At 22.0% G+C, this 25,121-nt stretch overlaps 9 protein-coding genes across 9 annotated transcripts; 5 read left to right on the top strand and 4 right to left on the bottom strand.

Moving 5' to 3' along the window:
- Window positions 1-155: 155 nt before the first annotated feature.
- On the bottom strand, window positions 156-1,247 carry PBANKA_0513600 (adenosine deaminase, putative; the record flags this gene model as incomplete). The annotated part of the gene is made up of 1 exon (XM_034568381.1): window positions 156-1,247. The coding sequence occupies one exon, from the start codon at window positions 1,245-1,247 to the stop codon at window positions 156-158; it is 1,092 nt and encodes a 363-aa protein (XP_034420377.1).
- A 1,153-nt stretch (window positions 1,248-2,400) lies between these two features.
- On the top strand, window positions 2,401-2,742 carry PBANKA_0513500 (conserved Plasmodium protein, unknown function; the record flags this gene model as incomplete). The annotated part of the gene is made up of 1 exon (XM_034568380.1): window positions 2,401-2,742. One exon carries the CDS (start codon window positions 2,401-2,403, stop codon window positions 2,740-2,742), a length of 342 nt encoding a protein of 113 aa, XP_034420376.1.
- Window positions 2,743-3,808: 1,066 nt separating this feature from the next.
- On the top strand, window positions 3,809-5,368 carry PBANKA_0513400 (LEM3/CDC50 family protein, putative; the record flags this gene model as incomplete). The annotated part of the gene is made up of 1 exon (XM_034568379.1): window positions 3,809-5,368. One exon carries the CDS (start codon window positions 3,809-3,811, stop codon window positions 5,366-5,368), a length of 1,560 nt encoding a protein of 519 aa, XP_034420375.1.
- Window positions 5,369-6,245: 877 nt separating this feature from the next.
- On the top strand, window positions 6,246-8,474 carry PBANKA_0513300 (conserved protein, unknown function; the record flags this gene model as incomplete). The annotated part of the gene is made up of 1 exon (XM_034568378.1): window positions 6,246-8,474. One exon carries the CDS (start codon window positions 6,246-6,248, stop codon window positions 8,472-8,474), a length of 2,229 nt encoding a protein of 742 aa, XP_034420374.1.
- Window positions 8,475-8,785: 311 nt separating this feature from the next.
- On the bottom strand, window positions 8,786-10,483 carry PBANKA_0513200 (WD repeat-containing protein, putative; the record flags this gene model as incomplete). Its single annotated transcript, XM_034568377.1, has 1 exon — window positions 8,786-10,483. One exon carries the CDS (start codon window positions 10,481-10,483, stop codon window positions 8,786-8,788), a length of 1,698 nt encoding a protein of 565 aa, XP_034420373.1.
- A 756-nt stretch (window positions 10,484-11,239) lies between these two features.
- PBANKA_0513100 (conserved Plasmodium protein, unknown function) lies at window positions 11,240-15,464 on the bottom strand (the record flags this gene model as incomplete). Its single annotated transcript, XM_034568376.1, has 4 exons — window positions 11,240-11,323; window positions 11,423-11,467; window positions 11,590-11,640; window positions 11,787-15,464. 4 exons carry the CDS (start codon window positions 15,462-15,464, stop codon window positions 11,240-11,242), a joined length of 3,858 nt encoding a protein of 1,285 aa, XP_034420372.1.
- Window positions 15,465-18,885: 3,421 nt separating this feature from the next.
- Window positions 18,886-20,110, top strand: PBANKA_0513000 (inner membrane complex protein 1m, putative; the record flags this gene model as incomplete). Its single annotated transcript, XM_034568375.1, has 2 exons — window positions 18,886-19,005; window positions 19,130-20,110. The coding sequence occupies 2 exons, from the start codon at window positions 18,886-18,888 to the stop codon at window positions 20,108-20,110; spliced, it is 1,101 nt and encodes a 366-aa protein (XP_034420371.1).
- A 1,485-nt stretch (window positions 20,111-21,595) lies between these two features.
- On the top strand, window positions 21,596-22,064 carry PBANKA_0512900 (conserved protein, unknown function; the record flags this gene model as incomplete). The annotated part of the gene is made up of 2 exons (XM_034568374.1): window positions 21,596-21,844; window positions 21,960-22,064. 2 exons carry the CDS (start codon window positions 21,596-21,598, stop codon window positions 22,062-22,064), a joined length of 354 nt encoding a protein of 117 aa, XP_034420370.1.
- Window positions 22,065-22,484: 420 nt separating this feature from the next.
- PBANKA_0512800 (merozoite TRAP-like protein) lies at window positions 22,485-24,458 on the bottom strand (the record flags this gene model as incomplete). Its single annotated transcript, XM_034568373.1, has 2 exons — window positions 22,485-22,951; window positions 23,069-24,458. 2 exons carry the CDS (start codon window positions 24,456-24,458, stop codon window positions 22,485-22,487), a joined length of 1,857 nt encoding a protein of 618 aa, XP_034420369.1.
- Window positions 24,459-25,121: the final 663 nt, after the last annotated feature.

Here is a 25,121-nt window from a genome sequence, read left to right as displayed (position 1 = left end):
TTCACACATTATATATAAAAATGAATAACTTGAAGTTATACATAATTACATATAATTTTTAGGAACTAAAATTGCAAATTATCAATTCAATTGATAGCAAGCCTAACAATATAAAACATATGTTTTATCATTTTTTTTTTTTTTTTTTTAGCAACTTAAAAGTACATAGTTTTAAGTTTGCTTTTAATATCATCATTAACAAAAGATTTTTCAAGAGCCCAATTATTCATAGTCATGAATTCTTCTAATGTAAAATTTAGATGAATATATAACTTCTCATAATTATCATTTATATCTGTTAAAAACATTCCAGGGTCATCTGAATTAACAGACACTTTAACACCAGCATCAAATAGTTTTCTAATTGGATGTGTATCCATAGATTTAACATTATTTAATAAAAGATTTGATATAGGACATACTTCTAATAAAATATTATTTTTTTTAACTAATTCAATTAATTCTTCTGATTCTGAAACCCTTATACCATGGCCAATTCTTTCAACATTTAAAATATTTATAGCAGTATATAAAGTATTTAAATTTGGTAAAGTTGCATCTTCACCTGCATGTACAGTTAGATGTAAACCATGATTCCTAACTGAATGATATACATCTTTATGATCCTTTAAATCTATTTCACGTCCACCATGATCAAATCCAACAAAATCATGTTTATGTTTAATTGCAAAATCTCCAGAATGTTTAATACTTGCAGCCGAATGCCCTGTATCACTAATACATATTAATGCAACATATATTTTATTATTTAACATTTCTGTAGCATTTTTTATACCTTTTACAAATGCTTTATGAATTAATTCTATATCTAATCCATGTGATGATGAAACGAATGTTGGTGAATATCGAAATTCCATCAAAACAACACCTTCTTTATATTTTTCAATAACTGCCCATTTAGCTAAATCCTCTAAAATATCATAATCTCTATAAATATCAGACACACTTATTGCTTTTCTAATAAATTCTGCTAACGATTTTCCTTCTTTTGTAAATAAATAATGATCAAGTACTTGATCATCTGTCATATTAGGTTGTAAATTATATTTTCGAACCCATTTTAGAAAAAATTTTCCAGAAAAAGTTAAATCTAAATGACAATGTAATTCAACTTTTGGAATTTTTTTCCATATTTCATATCTTTCTTTTTTATTCATTCCATTTAAATTTATATTTTTGATATCTTCCTTTTTAAGGAATTTTATTTCTTCATTTGGGATTTCCATTATGAATAATGTAAATTAAAATAAAACAAAAATATTTTAATTTGTTTAAAATTTAAAATAGAATACTGTGTATATAATAAACTTTAGATACATAAACTTCTTAACAATTTTTTTTTGATAAAATATTTCAAAGTTGTGTAATATTAAAATATTTGAAAAACTAATTTAATAAGCAATTATATAATAATTAAAATTAGGAAATAATAAATATATACATTTAAAAGTTATAAACAAATTATTTAAATATTTCCCAAAAAAATGCTATGCATAATATTATAACCACATTATTTTATAAATAACTGTTTACATTTATAGAGCACTACTAATAATTATAATATTAAAGGAAAATAACATTTTGCAAAACGGTATAAAACTAAGAAAGGATCGTTTTATATTATTATAAAATATTGCTGAATCAGATATAGATAAATCAATTAATAATATACAAATTAATCCTATTTCTTCATTACATACATATATTGCACCATTATTATTATTATTTTTTTATATTTTTTGTGCTTAAATATAATAAAACTTTATAAAAAAATAACATCAAAAATATTTCAGCCTACAAAAAAACTATATGTGCATAATATTTTTTTTACCAAAATATAAAAATGGCCGTTATTTTTTCAAAACTTAAATGTGCTTTTATTTTTTATTCCATTTTTTTTACAATTTTTTTATATTTATAATTTATATTATTTTTGTGTATAGCTTATTATATGGCATGTGTTATTTTGTAAGTGCCTTCTTTTTTACTTATAAAATTTTTTCCAACGCCTTTATATACACTTTTAGTTTTTATTTTTAAAACGATTATATTATCATTTCTCATAATGCATATATAAAATATAAATACAAATTTTATTCTATAATGTGCATATAAAAATATAATCACAATTTATTTGCTTCTTTATTTTGGAATAAAATATTTTCTGAGTTAGACAGTTTTGGCATGAGCAATAAAGAAATAAAAGTGATGCAACGTATAAATCTTAAAACGTATAAAGCTTAAAATTAAAGTTAGACAATTCTAATATGAACTGTATATGCATTCCCACATACACATCATAAAATATATTTTTTTTTTTTAATTTAAGAATAGTAAAAGAGCTAAAATTTTGCAATATATTGTTTTTTTTTATTTAAAATGAAAGATTATAAAGACAAAACTAAAAATAATCTCTATATAACGAACAAAATAAATGATGAATTAAAAAATGAAATAATTAACTACACAGTATTTAACACATGCATTTCACTTTTATCAGGAGTTCAAATAAAATGTTTAGGTAAAAAAGAAAAAAAGAAAAAGAAAGAAAAAGATGAAACTAATGTGACTTGTTTTAAACAAATACAAACTATACATAATACATTTAAAAAGAATTATTTAGAAGATTATGAAATGTTTAATATATCACCTAAAAAGGCTTTTCACAGTGAAAGTGCATATAATGCTGTTTCTTTTTATAAAAAAAAAAATCAAAATTAAAACCTTATTTATTTATATAAAAAATATAAATCATTTATAAGTATATATGATTGTTGGATAATGTTTATTTAGGACAGTATAATCATATAATACATGATTAACTTTTATTTCTATATATTTCATAACAGTTTTATCGAATAATTTAATTTTTCAAAAGTTACTTTTTCACACAATGTTTGATAAGTAAATTATAAAATAACAAATCGGAAATACAGTTTGTGTTGATTAAGCAATAAATTAACTGCTATCGTATATGTATATATTTGGTGTCATTATATTTTTTTTTTTAATTTTCCTAAATTTTTTATAAAAAATAAACTAACCGTTATAACGCGGATTTCCTACATTGAGGAATACTACCATTCTAGTGCTTTTTTGTTTATTTTTTGCTTATTTCACGTTCAGACGATAAACAGTTTGAATATGGCCAACTGCAAAAGGGGCAAAAAATAAAAAATGAACTTAAGAACTTTTGATTTCTGTATCCATAGAGATAAAAAAAACAAAATATAATAATATATTTTTTTTAAGATTATTTTTCTTTATTTTTTTTTATTCCTAATATAATATTTATAAAATAAGATATATGCATATCTGATTTAATATACAAAAATCTATTTTATATTTGTTTAAAATAAATTAAAATTAAATAAAAAGTATATACAAAAAGTAAAATTTAATTGTATATAGTAAACATTTTAAATATATTTTTTATTACAAAAAAAATTAAAATTTTTTAAATGGAAAAATGGATGATAATATTTTATTTTATCGTTTGTATATATATCCATAATACTATGATATAGATATGCATTTATTTTACTATGTTAATTTTGTTAATTTTTGAACATTTTTGAAAATTTGTATTTTTCCTATTCTTTTCTTTTTGCAATATAGCCTGACTCATCATTTTATTTTCATATTTATGATTTTGTTTTTTTTTTCTATTAATTTTCTAAAACGTCAATATCAATCCTTAATTTCCAACATCCTCAAGTTTTGTTCCTCTAAATGTGTGTGAAGTATAATTTACAAAAAAATTTTGATAAAAAAAAAAAAAAGTTAAATGGGAAATATTGACGAAAATAACGATTCTTTGATATTTGTTAACTATACTGTATGTGAAGAAGTTTATAAAACCTATATGAAGCAGAGGAAATGTGTTAATGTAGCAGTGCATGGAAAAGCAATAAATGATGAAGTGGGTAACGAAAATGATAACGGAAAAAATCAAAAAAAAAATGTGAAAAAACTAGTTTCTTTTCATAATGATCAAATTACAAAAAAAAATGAATATTTAAGTCAAAATGAAAAAAATAATACTGTAATAAAAATACCAACTTTAAAATATCAAAAAACAGATAATATAATTAAAAGGAGGAAAACTTATTTTTATAACAATGATAAATATAATAAATTAATGAATGAGTTTAAACAACAGGAACTTAAAAGAATCAAATCATTTCACTATATTTATAAATGGCAAATTTCAATAATTATATTATTCTTTTTATCTATAACTTTTTTTTTAATTGGGATATATATCTATTATGAATCTGAACAAGTTGTAGAAGTAACAATTGAATATGATTCTGAAACTAAATATAAAATATTTGAAATAAAAAAAGAAATGAAACAACCAATTTATATACATTATAAAATATCAAATTTTTATTATAATTACAAACACTTTTTAATAGATGAATCACATTCAACTTATGATGGAAAACGATGTAAACATATTAAAACTTTAGAAGACCTTTACAAGTTTAGATGTATAAATGGAAAACAAACACTTCCAGAACTAACTCAAAATTTAAAAATAAAAAATAAATCGAAAATAAAAAATAGTATTGTAGGCAATGAAAATGATGATTCTCAAATTTTGGATGAAGAAAAATGTGATATAAATATATTAACAGAAAAAGAAAAAAAACAAAACATATTTCCATGTGGATTAGTATCTGCATCTATATTTAATGATAAAATAAGTTTATCAGTTAAAAATAAAAATTTGGAAATTAATAAATTCCCTATTATTAATTATTATGATTTATTTTTTTATTTAAAAAAACATAAAAAAAATTCAGAGAAATATCAAATGTGGTTAAATACCTTTTCCCATGAATATAAAAACTGGTTTGCCCCCCCAATGACATCATCTTTTATTAAACCTTATGGAATTATTAAAGAAGATTTAAAACCAGGAAATGATTATAAAATTATATTTACTCAAAATACATGGCCAGAGCAAGCATGGAAATCAAAAAAATATTTTCAATTAACTACTTTAAGGCCCATTGGGAATGCAACATTTGAACTTGCTTATGCATTCTTTTTATTATCTTTTATTTATTTTATTATTCTTATAGTAATATTTATATTAGCGAAATTGAATTTCTGTAAATTAGGTAAAACTTTTGATTATTGTAAAATGATAATTAACAATAAAGAAAGTAAATTACATCCAAAATATCAGATAGCATATTCCAAAAAAAAATTTTACTCTATTAAAAATAGTTATTCTTTACGAAACGATAAGTTATTAACTAAGATAGATAGTTCTGAAAATTGTATTAATCATAAAAATATTCATAAAAACGTATGTATTTGTCCATTACATTAAGAAAAGCAATATACACACATACAAGCATTTTGATAATCTACATATTTCTTTGATTAATTTTTAATCTACTATTGTTTCCATTCATGTATTTTTCATTTTAAACCTGACTTTTGTTTTATTATATTTTGTTATTTCTCTCCGCATGCCGTTTTAATTTTAATTCTTTATAATACCCCACATTATTATTTTTATTATTATTATTTTTATTTTATTATTTTTATTTTATTATTTTTATTATTATTCTTATTTTTATTCTTATTTTTATTCTTATTTTTATTCTTATTTTTATTCTTATTATGTTTTTTATGGCAATAGATTACATAGACATATTTGTATGGTTATACATTTTCGTCATTTTATTTACGAAAGTTTGATTTTTTTTTTCGATTAATTTTTTTGATAAATTTTAACAATTTTATATATTTTTAAAATTTTCTTATACCTTTTAATATGAAAACAATTTTAAATCGCAAAAAAAAAATACATCTTCACTGACATATTGTAGAATATTACGAAAAAAAAAAAAAAATTTTTTGGCAATTATGTACATATTATATTTATATACTATATAAGCATAGTAAAAAAAATTGTGGAAATAAATTTTGTTAATAACATAATTTTTTCAACATCGAATTTGACAATTATTATGCTTTATATTTTTATTTTGTTGAGAGATTTAAATTCTTTAAGTTTTAGTTTCCTAAATATGCATATTTGATACTATATAGATCCATAAAAATATGAAAGAAATAGAAAAAAAAGTGGAATTTAGAATTTGATGGGTATAGAAAAAAATAATAATAAATAAATAAATAAATAAATAAATAAATAAATAAATAAATAAATAAATAAATAAATCCCCAATCTGCCTTCTGCAATGTTATACTTCCGAATAAACCAAAACACACAATGGACTATTTCATTTAATTACATTTTTAAGAAATCAAAAAATGGGGATCATAAAATTATTTACAAACAATTTTGTTCAACAGTTCAAAATATAAATGATAAAACAAAAGTGGATAAAATAGAAAGTGAAGCAAATGATATAAAACAGAAAAAGAGGGAACATATTTTTCCTGATTTTGGTAAAAGTTGTAACATTTTAGATCCTATATCTAAAAGTGATAAAAATAAAATCGATAAAATAATAAAAAATATAAAAATTAATATAGAAAAACATGATATTCTAAAAAATCAAGATTGTGGAAATGATATTTTAACTAGTGAAATTTATAAAAAAATTGTTCAGGAACATAAATTATATAAAAAAAATAAGGATAATGACAAAAAAACAGAAATAAAAAATAATTTTTATTCTTATAAAAAATCAAAGGAAAGGAAAGAAAATGAAATAATAAGTGAACAAAATGTCTGCTTTGAAAGTCGAAATGATTTTGAGAAAAATATTGAAAATGATGAAATACCAATAGAACAAGAATATAAGGATGTAGAACATAATAATAGTTTGCCTCAATTTGGATGTAATAATAATGAAAATATTCTTGAAAAAAAAATACACGCAAAAAAAAACACGAGCTTATTAATACTAGGGGGGAAAGCGTCTTCTTCAAATAGTAACAAAAACGAACACAAATATAATAACAGCAATAAGAATATAGACATTGTTGAATATACAAAAGATAAAAATATAAACAACATCTTATTGTATAGCAAAAAAAAAAACAATTTAACTATACATGAAAAAAAAAAAGATCATTTTTTTAAAATATTTTTTTCATCCAAAAAAGTAAAAATAATTAAATCGCAAAACCATCCAATTTTTATACATTTATATAAGCTAGCTACAAATCAAAGATATAGAGAAAAACAAGAAAAAATTTTGTTAACAAATAAAAAAATTATAATGGAAAGACAACAAAATCATATTACAAGAATATATACAAATAGTATTGATAATTTAAAAGATTTTATTTCTTATGATAATTTTATATTATTATCAAATAAACTTTTAAAAAAACTAGCTTTTTTATATTCATTTAAAAATGGTATATTAGCAGAAATCATGCATAAATTTTATTATGATGATGTGGGTTTACCTTACTTGGCTTTTTGTTTTTACAACATTAATTGTACAGGCAATGAAAAAAAAAACACACACAAACATATGTTTTCAAATGTTGAAATAAAACAGGAAGGAAATTCAAGTTTTTGTGAATCTGAACAAAATAACAAAATTTATGACGACAATTTTTTACAGAAAGAAAATAAAATTAAAATAGACAATGATACACATGTACAATCTTATCAAAGTAAAATAAACAATTTAATAAATGATAAACATTCAAAGGATTCTCATTTATATTTAGACAAAAATTCATATTATGAAGATATTGAATATTTATGCAATGGTGATATAGGAACGATTATAAGAAGTTGTTTTTTATTAAAATGGCAATGTATATTTAATATTAACGATATAAAAATAGTTAACAGTAAAAAAAAAAAAAAACAAATCGAAAACGAAAAAATGGGTGAAATAACAGGCAATGAAATAAAAAAATGTATTTCTGATAAATATTCAAATATGTACAATATTTATAATATTGATTTTTTTCATCCTTTTACTATACGTGCTTCATCAGGCTATTTATTAGATATACCATATAAAAATACAAGTTTATATGAAATACATCAGTATGCTAAACAAAGAAAAATATTGCTATTAAAATATAATAGCCAAAGTAACTTATATATTAATTATAAAAAAAAAAATTCTGAACAAGACATAACTTTTTTAAATTTAATAAGTAAAGCAAAAGGCGTTTTTCTCATAATGGATAATTGTAATAATATAGAAAAAATGTATACATCATCAGTTAGTAAAACAGGTATTAACATTTCTAGGAGTTATTTTGAAGAGAGTGAAATAAATGGGGAACCTTTCAAAGAAAATTCTTATAATAATGCCCCTGAAAATAATGATGATAATATTTTTGACAATATTTATTATATTAATCTGTTAAATAATAATAATGTGGATAAACCATTAGAACTTGTTCCAGCATATACAATTTTTATGTATATTTTAAAAACAAACTTTTTCAAGCACGTTCCTCAATCGAGTTATGTGTGCATGCAATAGACTAACGCGGATATTGTGATCCATTTCGAATAATATATAGTTTTTTATTAATTTTATTTTTATTACATGGTATATGGAAAAAAATTAAAAAATATAATGAAAACGAAAGAAAAGTAACACTTATAGCTACGTATATTAACAATTAAACGTAGAATAAAAAAGGGTAGTGCATTTTATAAAAATACGAAAACATATAAAAATCAAAAAAAAAAAAGTGTGTGTACATAAGGAATAAATAAATTATTCATAAATTTATGAACAAATTTTGTATGGCTAGCCAGCTAGCTATATATGTGTAAATTTTTTTTTAATCATATGAACGAAGACATATCAACAAAGTGCAAAGTCGAAGAGTTATCATCACTAGCTGTTAAAATTGACAATATATTTTTATTCTGATATAAATGAAGAGATAAATTAATATTAAATATAGTATCAGTATGACAATAAAATTGATGTACACATTTTCTTGTTCTTATATCATAAATATATATATTGCCATTTAAACTTGAAAATAAAAGTAAGTTACTATTTATCCATTTTAAAAAATTTATTCCCTTTTCCATTTTATTATTTGTATCAGTTATATTAAAATCATAGTTAGCACAAAATGTGTTAATACATTTATTATTTTGAAAATCATATATTATAATATTATTATCGAGCGAGGATGATGCAAATATATTATTTTTTTTGTTATTAAATAAACAGTAATCCACTAAATCGCTATGCATATTATCATAAATACTAACAACATTGTTACTATTTATGTTATATAGTTTAATTATATTTTTGTGTGTCGCTAAATATATTTCATTTGTAATACAATTATCAATACATAATATATCATTACTACAATTTTCATTGAAATCATTGTTAAGTATATTGTGTGGATTTTGCACTGTTTCATTATATAAATATTTATTGTTTATATTTCTAGAATTTATTCTTAATGTACCTTCATTAGTAGTGTCGTTATTTTCATCAAAAATTTCTTTGGCTAGACGAGGTTGGCTAAAGCCCATACTATGATAACATTTTTTTTCTCTTTTTTCAAACTTTTTATTTGTATTATCTTTTTTTTTTAAGTTATATATATTATAATCATATACAACTGTTGTTCCATTATCAAATCCAGATATAAGATAAAAATTATTTCCATAGTTACATACATTTATAAATGTTGGTACATCAATAGTATGCGCAATATTTATAGGTGTATTTTCTAATATATCCCAAATATATATATTTGGTGAATTTAAATAAATGCTTATAATAACATTTTCATTAAATGGACAAAACATAAAATATTCTATATCTTTTTTATCATCTGAATTATTTATACTTAAAATATTTATAAATTTCATATCTTCATTTATTAGTTCCTCTTTTGTAACATTTTTATCAATATTCCAATTATATATATTTACCAATGAATTACTATTATTTATATTTTTCTTTATATTACTTAAATTATAATTCAATAATTCTGAACTGTTCGTATTATTATTTTCATATACATATATATCACCATTATATATAGAAAAAGCAACATATTTACAATCTTTTGAAAATTTTATATTTGTCACTGTATCTCTATATTTTTGGTTTTTTAAACTTTCCAAATTTATCGAATTACCTTTTATTCCATTTTTATCAAAAATATTTACATTTTTTTTATCACTAAATCCAATGCTATTAGCAAAGCATTTCAAATCAGCGTCAAAACAATTGTATAAATAACATTTGTTATTTATACTTCCAAAATAAATCCATTTTTTGTAATTATTAACACAATATAAGCTTTTATTTCCATAAAATTTTTTATAGTATGAAATTATGTTTTCTTTATATTTTACAAGTTCTATTTGATCAGGATCTTTATTATTTTCAATACTATTTTCATCCTCATTTTCTTCACTGGAACTTATATCAACAATGTCATATTTATTTTCAATATCATCATATAATACATCTTCTCCTAAATATTCATTAATTTCCTTGTCCATATTGTACATTTTTTGTTATATATATATATATATATATATATATATATATATATATATATATACCTTTTTTGATTAAAATAATATTATTTTTCAAAGGTTGTAACTTACTAATATATAATACTGTTCATAAAATATAAGCATTTGAAAATAGGCATAATATATATAGTTCTTATTAGCACTATGTTATATATTAACTTTTTTTTATGTACAATATGATTTATTAGGCATATATATATTTTCCTCTTTCACTTTTGTTTCAAAAATATATAATTATTCATATAAAGATCGGATTTGTTTTATTTTATTATTTTTTAAATAAAAAAAATATATATATTTTTTTTCCTTTTTTACATTTTTAATGGTCATACAAATACTAAATTATTAAAATAACGTTTATTAAAAAATATATATAAATATGTAGAATTGAAAACAAAATGATAAGTTTTCTTTTTTCATTTGATATTTTCAAAATTAATTTAAAACAACATACATAAATAATATTCTATATATGAATATAATATATTTGATTTAATTATTATTTTTAAAATGAGAGAAAAAAAGATATATGAAATATATGTATAGTAATATGCACTATAATAAATTAAACTTTTGCATTTCAAAATTTTTTAATATTAAAAGAAATATAAATATATTTATCCAAATATATATTAATTAAAAAAATAACAAAACAAATGAGAAAAACAAATAGTTATACACATTTATATACGAAAAAATAAATATTTTCTCTTTATATTTTCAATAATTTTTAACCATTTGTTCAAAAACATAAATTGGGGCATCTCCATTATCTTTCTTTTTGTCGTTTTGTACAATATTTTCCTGACATTAATAAATAAAAAATAAAATTAATGTAAAAAAATGTACAGATATATTATCATAACACTATAATAATGTCAGTACTATATATATTAAGCTTACTTGCTCTTTTTGTGTAATATTTTTCAAATTCGTTTTAGCAATGTTCTATAATAATATGCAAAAAGAGGGGAAGGAATGAGATTGTATGATATATTTACTAAATGATATGATATACAGTTTTTGTGTTATTGTAAAATTATTATTTTTGTATTTTTATTTTCCTTTACCTCACTATCCATAAGTGGCTTTCTTACATACGTTTTTATATCTTCCCCAAGCTACAAAAAAATAAAATAAATACGTTAAAAGTGCAACATTAATTGTTGCATAATATATATCAGTGTGCATGCATTTTGTTTTTTTTTATATGAGCGTTCATAATTTTTCACATATGTAGAGAAAGAGAAAGAAATCGTGAATGCACCTGATTATATATGATGTTCTGGAACTTAATTGGAAGCAAATGGTATATACCGAATTCATCGAGAGGTAATATATACTTGACATAGGTGCTTAAATTAATCATTCTTTTTTTATGGTAATATAGGATTAAATTTCTAATTTTTTTTCTAATTTTTGGCTTGCTATAACCTGTCTTGTACATGTAAAACAGTATTAGGAATAATTGGTCGAAATTATAGTGTATGGCAAATTTGTTCATATAATAAAATAATTTAATATAAATTCTTTTTTCCCTCACAAAATTATTGCAAATAGTTGTATATATATATAAGTAATGTTGGGGTTTGTATTTTTCAAGATTTGCGACTAAAAAATTTAAAAGTTTAATGAATAAAATATAATCATTTGATTTGTCTATATCTTGTGTTTGTTGTAAATTTAAAAAATAATTGCTATACTTAAAACATAAAATTGCATCATTTTTATTGAAATGCTCAAAATTTTTTATAATATATTCCTTAATATGTTTTTTAATATCACTTTGTATTTCTTTATTGATAAAAACATAACTTAACAACATATTTGTTATCATTTTATGGTCGTCAAATTCGCAGTTTTGTAATATATACAACATTTGCTTATCGAAGTAAGATGCTGAATAAATATTGAAATAGCTAAAATAATATAATAAAGATGAGACATATTTTATTTCGTTAATGTCTTTTGAAAAATTATGATTAAAACAGGAAAATAAATATAATAAAAAATTTTCGTGCTGACTGTTCAGAATTTTTTTTTCATTTTTTTTATTATTTTTAAAAATAGAATAATAAAAATTATAAAATATTTTCATCATTATAAAGTTATATTTTAATTTTTGGAATACCCACTTAAACTCGTTAATTTGTTCGTTTCTACTGAACATATCATTTGGTGTCAGTAGTATATCTCCTTTTTTTATTTCCCCTTGACTTATTTCTTTTGAGTATGTATCATCTACTTTTTGATTTTCCTTAATCTCATATAAATTACTTACTGTTTTGTCTTCTACATTATTCTTATATTCTAATTGATATGGTTTGTAATTAATCATTTTATCATCATAAAGGTATGACAAAATATCGTTAATTATATTTATAAAATTATCGATATGATGCTGATTGTATTTATTTTTCCTGAACATGTTCATTTTATTTAAATAAACATTATTCTCTTCTTCGTCCATGTGTGTAAATATGTTACTATTATTACTGTCCACTGATAATAAGTAATAATTTTTTGAAAGTAAAAATAAACAAAACAAAAAATCATCATGGGATATATTTTTCTTTGCATTATTAAAAATAACAGCAATTTTAAGCAACAATTGTGGTAATAAAAATATTCCATTTTTATAATAAATTAATAAAACATAAAGAAAATCTTTTATATTCATCTCAAAAAAATTTTTTTGGATATAATTTTCAATATAATAAATGTCTTTATAACTAAATAATTTATTTTTACTTTTATAATAAAAAAATAAGTAAAAATTTTTAGGGCAAGAAAATCCATTATTTCTCATATCCTCCTCTGGCATATGAGAAAAAGAGCTATTATCATCATTGTAACTACTATTGAATATTTTCAAACGGTTATACAAGAATTTATCAATAGCTTCATTTTTATATTTAATTTTTGAAAATACTCTCAATATATTTATTGTATTATTTTGATTTATATTATCCTTATTAAATATTACCTGAACAGTTAATATATTTTTTATTTCTTCATCCATATATTTATGAAATTCATAAACCATTGGTATTAAAAGGCATAAATCATTACTTTGACAATTATGCAAACAATTTTTTAAATTGTTAAAAATTAATTTAATCATGTTATCAAAAAGAGACCAGTCGATCCTTTTGTTTATTTCGTTTTCATAACTCAAAAGTGTCAAATATGAAGATGATTTTATAATATTATTATTATTATCGACATGTTTATTATTATCATTATTGTCAGCATTTTTAATTTTGTTTTCTAAACTATCGCTTAAGTTTGTTATGCGATCGTTGCACACATCATTACTACTTTTTTTCTTTTCCAAATTTTTAGTTTCTCTTTTGATTACATTTCTTAAAAGTCCCAATATTTTTATGTTGTCTAAAACTGTTAGATCTATTTTACTAGCCAACAAAATATTACAATGATAAACTAAAAAATGATATAATTTAAAAGGGACATCAAATGAGGTAACTAATGCATTTATTCTTTCTAATGATGAGATTATTTTTTTATTATTTTTTAATTTACCCCTTGTTATATCTCTATTTATTATGTTAATAAAATTACAAACAATATTTGTGATATACTTTTTTATGTCTGGTAAGCAAAAAAAAAAATTCTGACCATATTCATTATTATCATTATGGCTAGTTTCTTTTTTTTTTTTTTTTTTTTTCATTCCTAAATATGTGTAATATTTATATGCCACATAAATTGTGTCAATCAAATTGTAATTAAAATCGAAATCATCGATATATTTTGTATCAATTTCTATTTTTTTTATATTATTTTGCACTTTCATTTCTGTTGAAATATTTTCATCACATGTATAACTATCTTTACAAAGTTTGTTATTCATATATGTCTTTGTCTCATTGCTTATGTTGGGAGTACAGGTAATATTATTAATGTTGGATATTTGTGTACATATATTTTTTTCTCCTTTTTCATTATGTACAACCACGTTCAAATTTGGTATATTTATTTCTTCTCCATACTCTTCATTATTTATTTTATTTCCATCTAAAATAGTACCTATCACAATTATGTGATTCATATATATATAGTTTAAATTGTACATATAGACAATGTCATAATTTTCTACAAAATGATAAGTAGCTTTTTTTTTTGATAATTTTTTTGCAAAAAAAAAGTTTGTACAAACATTTAAACATATGTTTATATTTTTTATTTCTTTATAATATATATTATTATTACATTGTATGATAGTATATATATAATTTAATACATCTTTAAAAAAAAAATTTTGATCATCATTAAATTTATGATTTATTGATATTTTTCTAACTATGTCAATATGAAAAAAATGAATATTTTTACTAATATATTTTAATAAATTATTAAAACTATTTTCTATATTTAATGCTCTTAAAACTTTTAAAAATTTTATGTAATGTTCTATATCAATAATATTTTCTTGTTTATGGACATTTTTATTTTCACCATTTAAATAATTTGGTGAAATATTTTTTTCTGAAATGTCAGGGTTTGTAGAAGCAATTATATCATCATTATTATTTATATATTTATTAATATATGCCAATACATGGTTAACATAATATAGTATTCTATCATCACATAAATCAATATTTCCTTTGACACATAATATATATAAGTTATCTATTATTTTGTCTTTATTTAATGTGTTAATTTTGTTATAATTTTTTAAAATATAATTTATTTCATTAATTTTTTTATTAACATAATTATAATTCATAATAGATTTAATTGAATTACTTTTTTTTGATAAAAAACAATTTTTTTCATTCACATATTCGTAAATTAATATTTTTTTTTTTGTTGAAAATCTACTTTTCATATATTTATTATTTTGGCTGGAATTAGATGAAAAATTTTCTGCTATTTTTCTAATAAACATTCGTATTTCTCCACTTTTGCTTTGAATCATTTTCTTTGAAAATAGTCCAAAATGTTAATAAATAATTTACATTGTTTTATTATGACACATACGTGTATATTTTTATATTCGAACATGTAGGATAATGATAAATAAAATTTATTAACATTGTATAAAATTATTAAATCTAATGTTATTAAAACTGTATAATTTAAATTTACATTTATTTGTACAACATATCTAGTTGTTTATTCTGTTCTTAATCTGAATATGCACAATGAGCATATACATCCACAACTACATGAATATATGATGGCAATTCTTGTTTATCTTTTATTTGCACTCATGTGTTTTAATAACTTAATGGATATTTTTCTATGAAATGAACAAACAAATCAAGGGGGATTTGAGAAAATGAGAAAAATAATAAAGACAAAAAGATGGTGTTAATATATGGATTGATATTGTTTATTTTTTTTTTTTTTTATTGAATCATTAAAAAAATAAGATTAAATTTGATATTATTTTTTATTCTCCATGTTATATACAACTACAAGGATGGATGAAATTCGGAAAAAAAAATATATAAATATAATTATTTAAAAGATAAAATATGACTTAATTTTCATAAATATAATTATAATTTTTATATTATTTGGAATGTTTTTTTTTAATTATCAAAACATTAAAAAATAAAGAAATATACAATTGAAAAAGCTGCAAAGATAATGTTATTTATATATTTTGTGGAAATGACACAATTTGATATAAATAAAAATTATAATTTTTTTAAAATTAAAAAATATAGTTATAAAAAACTATATGAAAACAAAACTATTAATAAATTAATTTTTTTTATATTAAAAGTATTTCCTTATTTTCTAATTCAATATTAGCAACATCGACACGTGTATTCTACTTCAAAAAAAAAAAAATATATATATATAATTTGCGTGTGATATATGCATGTTAATATGTTTTATTTCCCCCCTTTTTTCTTAACACCAAACTTGAGATAAAAAAAAAAAATAGTAGAACAATGTCGAAAAAATGGAAAAGCCAATTATGCTGGCTTGTTTTCCATTTGTGTAAATGTTTTCACAAAAAAAACTATTTTTTTGGTTGTTCGAATGAAATAAATTTAGATGATAATTATTTTGTATTATTTATTTACTTAAAATTTTTATTGTTAATTTTTGTTTACACATATAAAATTCAAATTTGTGCGAAATAAAAGCAGGGCAAATGTAAAAAAACTTGTAAAATAGTCAAAAAATATTCAACAAATTAACGATAAATATGTAGAAAATTTTCCACACACACAAATGCCAAGACCGCCATGTATCAACTTTTGTGAAATATGTAATACAATAAAAAAATAATAAATTAAAATTTTTAAAACTCAAAATAGTTGTTTATTGTAATAATATATTTAACGTTACCAGAAATAATAATGCGCATATTTTAAACTGACCTTATTTATCAACATTAAATGTTTTTTTTTTACATAAATAATATTCATATAAAAAAAAATATATTTAAAAAATTATATTTAACATATTACATTCTTATAACTATTCATAAAAATAAAGAAATTTTCTTCATATTACATTTCAAAACATTTATAATCACAAGGGTTCACAATATATTGATGATCTATCAACAAACTATGAATTTCAAGAAAAGGACAAATACAAAAATCTCTTTATTGTTTACTTGTAAATGAAAATTGACCATTTAAATGAATGTTCAATTGTGTGATGTATATGTCTGCTTTGGAAAGACAATATATTAATATTTATTAGTAGATTTTTTCACTTTTTTTTTTTTGAGATGATCTTCATGTTAAAAATTTAATAAACGATCTTGGCTAGTTTAGTGTTAATGTAATTTAAAGTTTATTATTTCATGAGAAAAAAAAAATGCAATTTCCTAATTTATCCAAGTGTAAAATAATATCTATCTTTGCCCTCTCCCTCCCCAAAAAAAGTACATTCACTTTGTAGGTTCAAATGTATTAATTGTTTGGATTTACAACTTATTAGAATATAAATCACTTTAGATATATCAATTTCAAATTTATTGAGCAAATATAATATTATAGTGAAAAAAGGAATAAAAATTATTTTTAATTCATGAAAATTTATATTTTTATTTTTATCGACACAGTTATTTTGAATATTATATACAGTTTGTTTCTTTTTTTTTATGTACCCAGTTTTTATTATATTAATTTTTTGCCATTTGTTTTAGCTGCTTTTTTGAATTAATATTTGCAAATATATATGATCATATATATTTACCTACATAAATTAGCACAATTCTATAGACATGCTTAAATACACAAAAAAATTGTATATATATATATATATGCTGAATTGTTAAATTTTAAATATTTATAGCATCCTTCAATTTTTACCAATTTATTTATTTTATTCAATTGTTTCATTAACAATATATTTGATTAAAATACAAAAGTGTGCCTATCGAAAAATATAACTGTTGAGCATTTGAATTGGATATAAAAATTTGGGGTTTATTTTTTTTAAAATTGCTCATAAAATATTTTTTTTAAATATATAAAAAAAAATTTAAATAAAAATATCTTGAAATAAAAAAAATAGCTATCTATCTATTAATTTTTTATTGCATAATTGTAATAATAAATATATAGTTAAAAAAAAAATCCAGTGCTGTCCATTTTTTTTCTGAACAGTTCATAAAAATAATGAATATATTATGTACACCTAGAAATAAATAAATATATATATATGTACATAACATATAATTATATACATTTACACCCTTAATATATATATGATTGGATGGAGAAAGTCCATTTTATATTTATTCATAATATTTTCAACTATTACACGCACGATCAATTATTGTCTTTTTTATAGCACCACAAATTTATAATTTTGTCATAAAACATAAAAATATATATATTTTGTCTATATGTATATTTTTCTTTTAATTTGTAAATTCTTCATATGTACAATATGCATATAAATATATATTCACTTTAAATTATAAAATGTGTTTTTTATTTTATTTTTTGCTTTAAATTGGTATACAATTCATTTCATTGAGTTATATATATAATATAATTTTTTGAGTGTGAGGAATGTTGTAAAAGTCCAAATATGAGTTTTATTCTAGCTTCCATTTTTTTTCATTATTTTTATTTATTTATCCATTTATTATAATTATACAACCCACTAAATAAACGGTTATATTTCTCACTTTTTTATATTTAAAAAAAAATTATATTTTTTATAAACGAGTTAAAGGCAAATAGTGTAGATATACATATGTGCATGTTTGTTTAGATCTGGCCCTGTATGCGTTTTTGTTTTTCTCTATATCAAATCGCATGTTGCATTAGTAATGCATTTACTCAGAATTGCACGTATACGTATATGTACAGTGTATATGCATTTTAAATTTCTATTAAACAAACAATATAATAATGTATGCTAACATTTGCAATAATGAGAAAGACCACAGAATAGGGGCTTTACCTATGTATATGCCTGGGAAAATGTATAATTCCCAGTGCACCACCATGGAAGATTTTCGAAAATTCGAGGTAACATAAAAATGGAAATTAATAGATATGTGCATATATATGAAAAAAAATCCTCGCTTATGTGCGTTGGAAATGATTATTATATATCCCTTACACATGCATACTTTTTTTTTTTTTTTTAAAGGTTTTGGGAAACCCCAGTATAAAAAACATTGTACAGGAAACTACAATAAATGTTCCAAAAATTCAATACAAAGAAAAAGTTGTTGAAATTCCCAGAGTTGAGTATCGTACATATCCTGTAGTAAAAGATGTAGAGACACCTGTATATCAAGATCGATATATATATAAAAATGTTGAAGTTCCACAAAAACAGGTTAGAATAAAACCTGTTTATAATGTTGTAAATGTTCCCCAATATAAATATGTAGAAAAAGCTGTAAAAAAAAAATATAAAAGATTTAAGTATATACCTAAAGAAGTACAAGTACCATTTAGACCTAGAAGAGAAATATATAGTGAGATTCCTATGCCTAGATATATACGTCAATATGACCATACTTTTATAGAACCACAAAATACATCTGATAGTGCATATACAAGAGAATTGCCACTTTTTGAAGGCTATAATGATAATTTTTTAAATATGATGAACCCATTTTATAATGCATCAAATGATAGAAGAAGAAATAATAATGGCTTTTTAAGTTGTCTTTGTAATAATAATATTGATTCGGTGACATATGAAAATTTAGATCCGCTATTATTTTCAGAACCTACACCATATATCTATAACAATAATTATTATGGACGTAGTAATACTTTTTGTTATTCTGATGAAAATGACAGTTTGCATGATTACCCACCATATGAAATATATGGATATAATTATCCAATAATTAAAACACGTGATCAGAACTATTTTTACAAAAGAATAATTGAGGCTGCATCAAGTATATTAGCAGCAACAGGAGTTGCTATTATATTAGCAGGTAAATTGGGTATATATGGAATTTCTCTACTATTACATAATAATAAAGATTCTATAAAAGAAATAAAAGATTGGCCGCACATTAAACATAGGCATAATGATTCAAAAAAGGGAGATACAGAAATGGACAAGACAAATGGGAGTCACCTTAACAAGGCAGGCGAAAAAATATAATTTAAATGAGAGGAAGCATAGCTCGAAAATTCTTCACGAATTTGAATCATGTAAACAACGCACTAATATATATATATATATATGCATGCATATATAGCCATGTTTGTAGCTAATTCGGGTTCTTTATTTTGTACTTTTTCAAGATAATTAAATGGTACATTAATGATAATCATAAATAAATGAGAGTAAATGTGGTTACACGATATTGAACTTAACCAAAATAATAAGAGCATTTATATAGTTAAGATCCCTTTTTAATTAGGTTTCAACGTTGATAAATATATATATGGTGTGATATATATTTTTTTTCAATTAAAAATTAATATACATGTTTTTTTATTTTATTCACTTTATTGTAAACTCTTTTATATTTTTTTCTTTAATAGTTTTATGATATAAAAGTTGAATAAATATCTGCCAAATTTTGGCCATGTGCTTGCTTAGGCACATATAACTATATATATATAGTAAAGGTTTTATTAGCTTTTTTTGTTTCGTATTTAAGATAAGTACAAAGTTGGACGTTTAAAATTGAAAATTCATTTATGAGGTCACGTAACAATATATTAGTTTATACCAAACGAATTGCGGCCAGGCGTGAATAAAAAAGACTTGCGTTTTTGTGCTTTTGTAAAATATTCAACGATTTATACGATGCTGTATTTGTGCTTTTTTAAGTGAAATGCGCATGCTGAAATGACAATAAATTGACAATGAAGGCACGACTTTACATTCTGTATAAATATGGAGTTTCATGCAATAGCATAAATATATTACTTAGGCTAAAACTTTTATTCCTTTTCTGATAAAAATTAGCATAGTATTGTTTGGAAATATAAATAAATATACACATTTTTTTAACTATATAAAAATTATGTTGTTTAAATATGGCAATATTTATGTGCAGCCATTAAATATTTTTTTCCATTAAAAAAAAAAAAAATATGACTCTGTAAAGCGTATATAATTTTTGTGCATTTTTTATATGCACTAATATATTTGGAATTGGATATTTCCTTTCCGTATTTATTTGCTGTTCGTTATTTGTTATTAATTATAGCTTAATGTGTTACATTTTTAATATTTTTTTAATATCTGAAAAGTGTGATTTATGTAAAAATTGTATAAGGTAAATAAATAATAGTATAGCCATATATACATGTAATTATTTCGTACGTTATGCTATAAATTAATATAGCATAGTAGTTACATATTATATTTAGTTTAACATTATATATTTCTTTATTTTATTGTATTTATTATTTTTCGATAATATACACTCAATGTATATGCAAATATAAATACTTTTTCGTAGAATCTGTATTTTACAATTATTATTATGCCCATAATTGCGCCAAAGTAAATTACCAAACTTTCCTAAGTATATTTCTAAAAGCACATATAAATTGGGTGATTATGCTTAATACTTTCCCCAATTTAACCAAATAATATGCATATATATATGCAGAATATTTTAATAAAAAAATGATTACAAAAAAATTGAGTGTTCACACTGCAAAAATGGTATGCAATCCGTCCTTTAGTAGTATGGTTGCTAATATATATGCAAAACATGGAATGAAGCCTCTTAACTATGCAATAAAAAGAAATATATGTTTCAGCAAACCCCATTTAACTCATTATCTAGAGGATTATTACACTTGCTCAGAAATTGCAACAAACATGGTTTCCCCTATGTCTGAATATGTTTGGTGGAGCTGGCTTTTTTTACAAGTAACTTTTTCATAAATAAAAAAAAAAATAAAAAAAAATAATAGTGATTTGCATTTTTTGGCGAGTTGTATACTATTTTTTATAGACACTAATTTTTTAATTTATAATTTTATAGGGGGCTATTGTTTTTGGTACTTTGCTTCATTCAAATTATTATTTTACTGGTAAACCGTTACCAAAAGTTCAAGGGAATTCACAATTGTGTGAAGATTCATGGTGATGTATTTTTTTGTTTTCTTTTCCATTCAACAACTTATTTTATTTTTACGAAAAAACGATGAATATTAAATAAATATAAATATATATAATTAATTTGAATTAGTTTGATTTGGACAAGAAATAAAAATTATATTAAACTATGTAAATTAACATTTACGTAAGTAAATTTTCTTCATTTGTCCAAATCAATCATTAAAAAAAAATATTGTAAGTAAAATACATAACAAATGGAAATAAAATTTGATTAAAAATAGAGAATGTTTTAATTAAGGATATAAATACATGCATAAACGTGTAAAAAAATATATCTCTGATATTTGATTAGTATATAATAATGACGATTTTTTAATTCAATATCTTTATATTTCAAAATATTAATTTTATTTAAGAAGGTCTGCTACCTCTCTTAAATTGTATACACTTACTCAGTGCCCCAAAATTCATCTTCATGGATCATTTTACTTGCTGGAATATCAGCAAATCCACTGTTAAATATAGATTCGCCACTTTGTTTATTTTTTTCATTGTATAAAGCATAGCTAGCTATTGCACCACTTAAAATAATAACTAATCCCATACCACTAGCTACATATAATTTATTAAAATGATCATATCCTCTGGAATTATTATATTGTGATCTGCTACCTCTATTATGATAATCTTCTTCTTCGTACCCATTCGACTCAAATGATTCGTGTGATTCAGGTGGTTCATTTGTGCTATAACTATCATATCTATTGTTTTCGTTATTATATTCAAAAGGGTTTTCATCACTTGAATCATTTCTTAAATTTGATCTATGAGAGTTCCCATATATGTTATTTGGATTATTCATATGATTTACATCTTTATATGATCCTTCAGGCCCATAACAATTTGATGGAGTGGCTGAAAAAAAAAAATATTTATCATTATAATTTATATTATTTAGATACTTGTAAACTTATATAAAAATTAATATTTTCTTATCATTACAATAAATAGAAATATTTTTATTTATATTACCACTTCTAAGTCCACTAAATTTAGAACTTCTACTCAACGATTCACCACGATGTGGATTCATACTAGAGTTATGACAATTATATATACCCATTGAATTTAAATTACTATTTCTATCATCCATATTATTTATTCCTGTATTGCCCATTGCTAAATTAGGAGAAGGCATTTCGTTGTTATTAATTTTTGATGCTATCTGATTTATACTAGATCTCATTGTGCTATCATCATTTCCAGTATCTACCAAATTATTGGCTGCCTCACCATTTCTTGAAGCTTCTGGTGGTTGTTTTACGGGTGGATTAACTTGTAAAACTCCTTCTGGTAAATTTTGTTTTGAAGGTTCTTCTGACCCTCCATTTTCTACTTTCGAATCTTTTTCCTTACTTACACCCGCTGCATTGTCATCTGATGTACCTTCTTTCGCAACAACTTCCCCACTAGCAACTGTCCCACTAGCAACTGTCTCACTAGCAACTGCCTCACTAGCAACTGTCCCACTAGCATTTGCTCCACTAGCATCGGCCCTACTAGCATCTGTTTCATTTACACCATCCCCAGAAACTCCTTTGTCAGTAGCGGATTTGGGGCTAGCTTCTTCAACTTTTCCTTCAACTGTTTCTTCAATTTTTCCTTCAGCTTTTTGTCCTTCAACTTTTTGTCCTTCAGCAGGGGCAATTGGACTTTTCTCTTGAGATTCTGTGTTCGCTTTTTCTGACCCCTCACCTTCTTGCTTGGGGTTTTGGGAATTATCTACGCCTTTGCCGACTTGACTTACACCTTGAGAAGAGTCTACAGCTTGAGAAGAAGCTACAGATTGAGAAGAACCTACACTTTGAGAAGAAGCTGCAACATTAGAAGAACCTGTACTGGTATCAGTGCTAGTATCTGGAGAAGAAGGTGTAGAAACACTAACTGTTCCTCCTTCCTGGTTATTTGGGGCCTTTTGTTCGGATGCTTGGATCAAGACTGGTTGTGAATTATCTTGAGATTGTAAAAAATGAGGTTTTATAGTACTTTCGTTACTATTATATTTTCCTTGTTTATTTTCAGAATCAGGATTATCAAAAATAACTCGTTTATTTTTATATACGATTTCTCCATTTATATCTGTTATACAATCTTGAGTTTCAATAATAAAAGGGCAATTAATAATATGTCTACTTCTTTTTCCATCTTTACATTCTAACCATTCACTCCATTCCTTACATTGTGAACAGTTTTCTTTTTCTATTAAAGATGTATTAGTCAAACAGGTTCTAGTAGTAATTTGATTACTACATGGGCCCCATGGCCCCCAATTATCACATGTCTCATTTGCTGAGTTATATTTTATTTTAAGAATGAGAAAGATTATATATATATATAAATAAGTAGTAATATGTGTTTTCATTTTTCATTTAATTAATCAACACAAAAAAAAAAAAAATATGTATATTCCTCTATATTTTTTTTTAACTTTTCAAAATATCGCGATTGGACTAAAAAATTAAATATATTCCTACATATATATAGATAACGATACACAAAAAAAAAAGTACAAATAGAATAATTAAAGCGGAATAATAATACTAACATTCCCCAATGCACTAGTAAGTATATTAAATAAACAATAATAACATTTTAACAATTATGCAATATCTAAGAATAGGTGTGTGTGTGCGTGTGTATATATATATATATTTATATGCTTGAAAATATAAAACGATTATGAAAGTTATATACATATATTTATACTTTGCACTAGTACTATGCACTAATATATATATGTATGTAATGTGTGAAAAATAAATATTATTAACATTTACATAACAGCGGGAAAATGTACGAATAAATAAGTTTTTTCAAAAATATTAAACACTAAAAATGCTTATAATACATAAGCTTATAATTAATTAAAAATGTGATCAAATAAAGTGTAATCAATAAAATGCTTGAGTTTTGCGAAATCGTAGATACATGTACGTGGATATAGGGAATGGTATTTTTTTATTTTAGTCAAAAATATATCATGAGAAATAAATGTGTGTGAAATAATAATCAGTTTACAAATTTA

This window comes from Plasmodium berghei (assembly GCF_900002375.2).
Source record: "Plasmodium berghei ANKA genome assembly, chromosome: 5".
NCBI classification, from domain to species: Eukaryota; Apicomplexa; class Aconoidasida; order Haemosporida; family Plasmodiidae; genus Plasmodium; species Plasmodium berghei.
The sequence above is the reverse complement of the archived record's forward strand: the minus strand, read 5'-3'. Positions and strand labels throughout refer to the sequence as shown.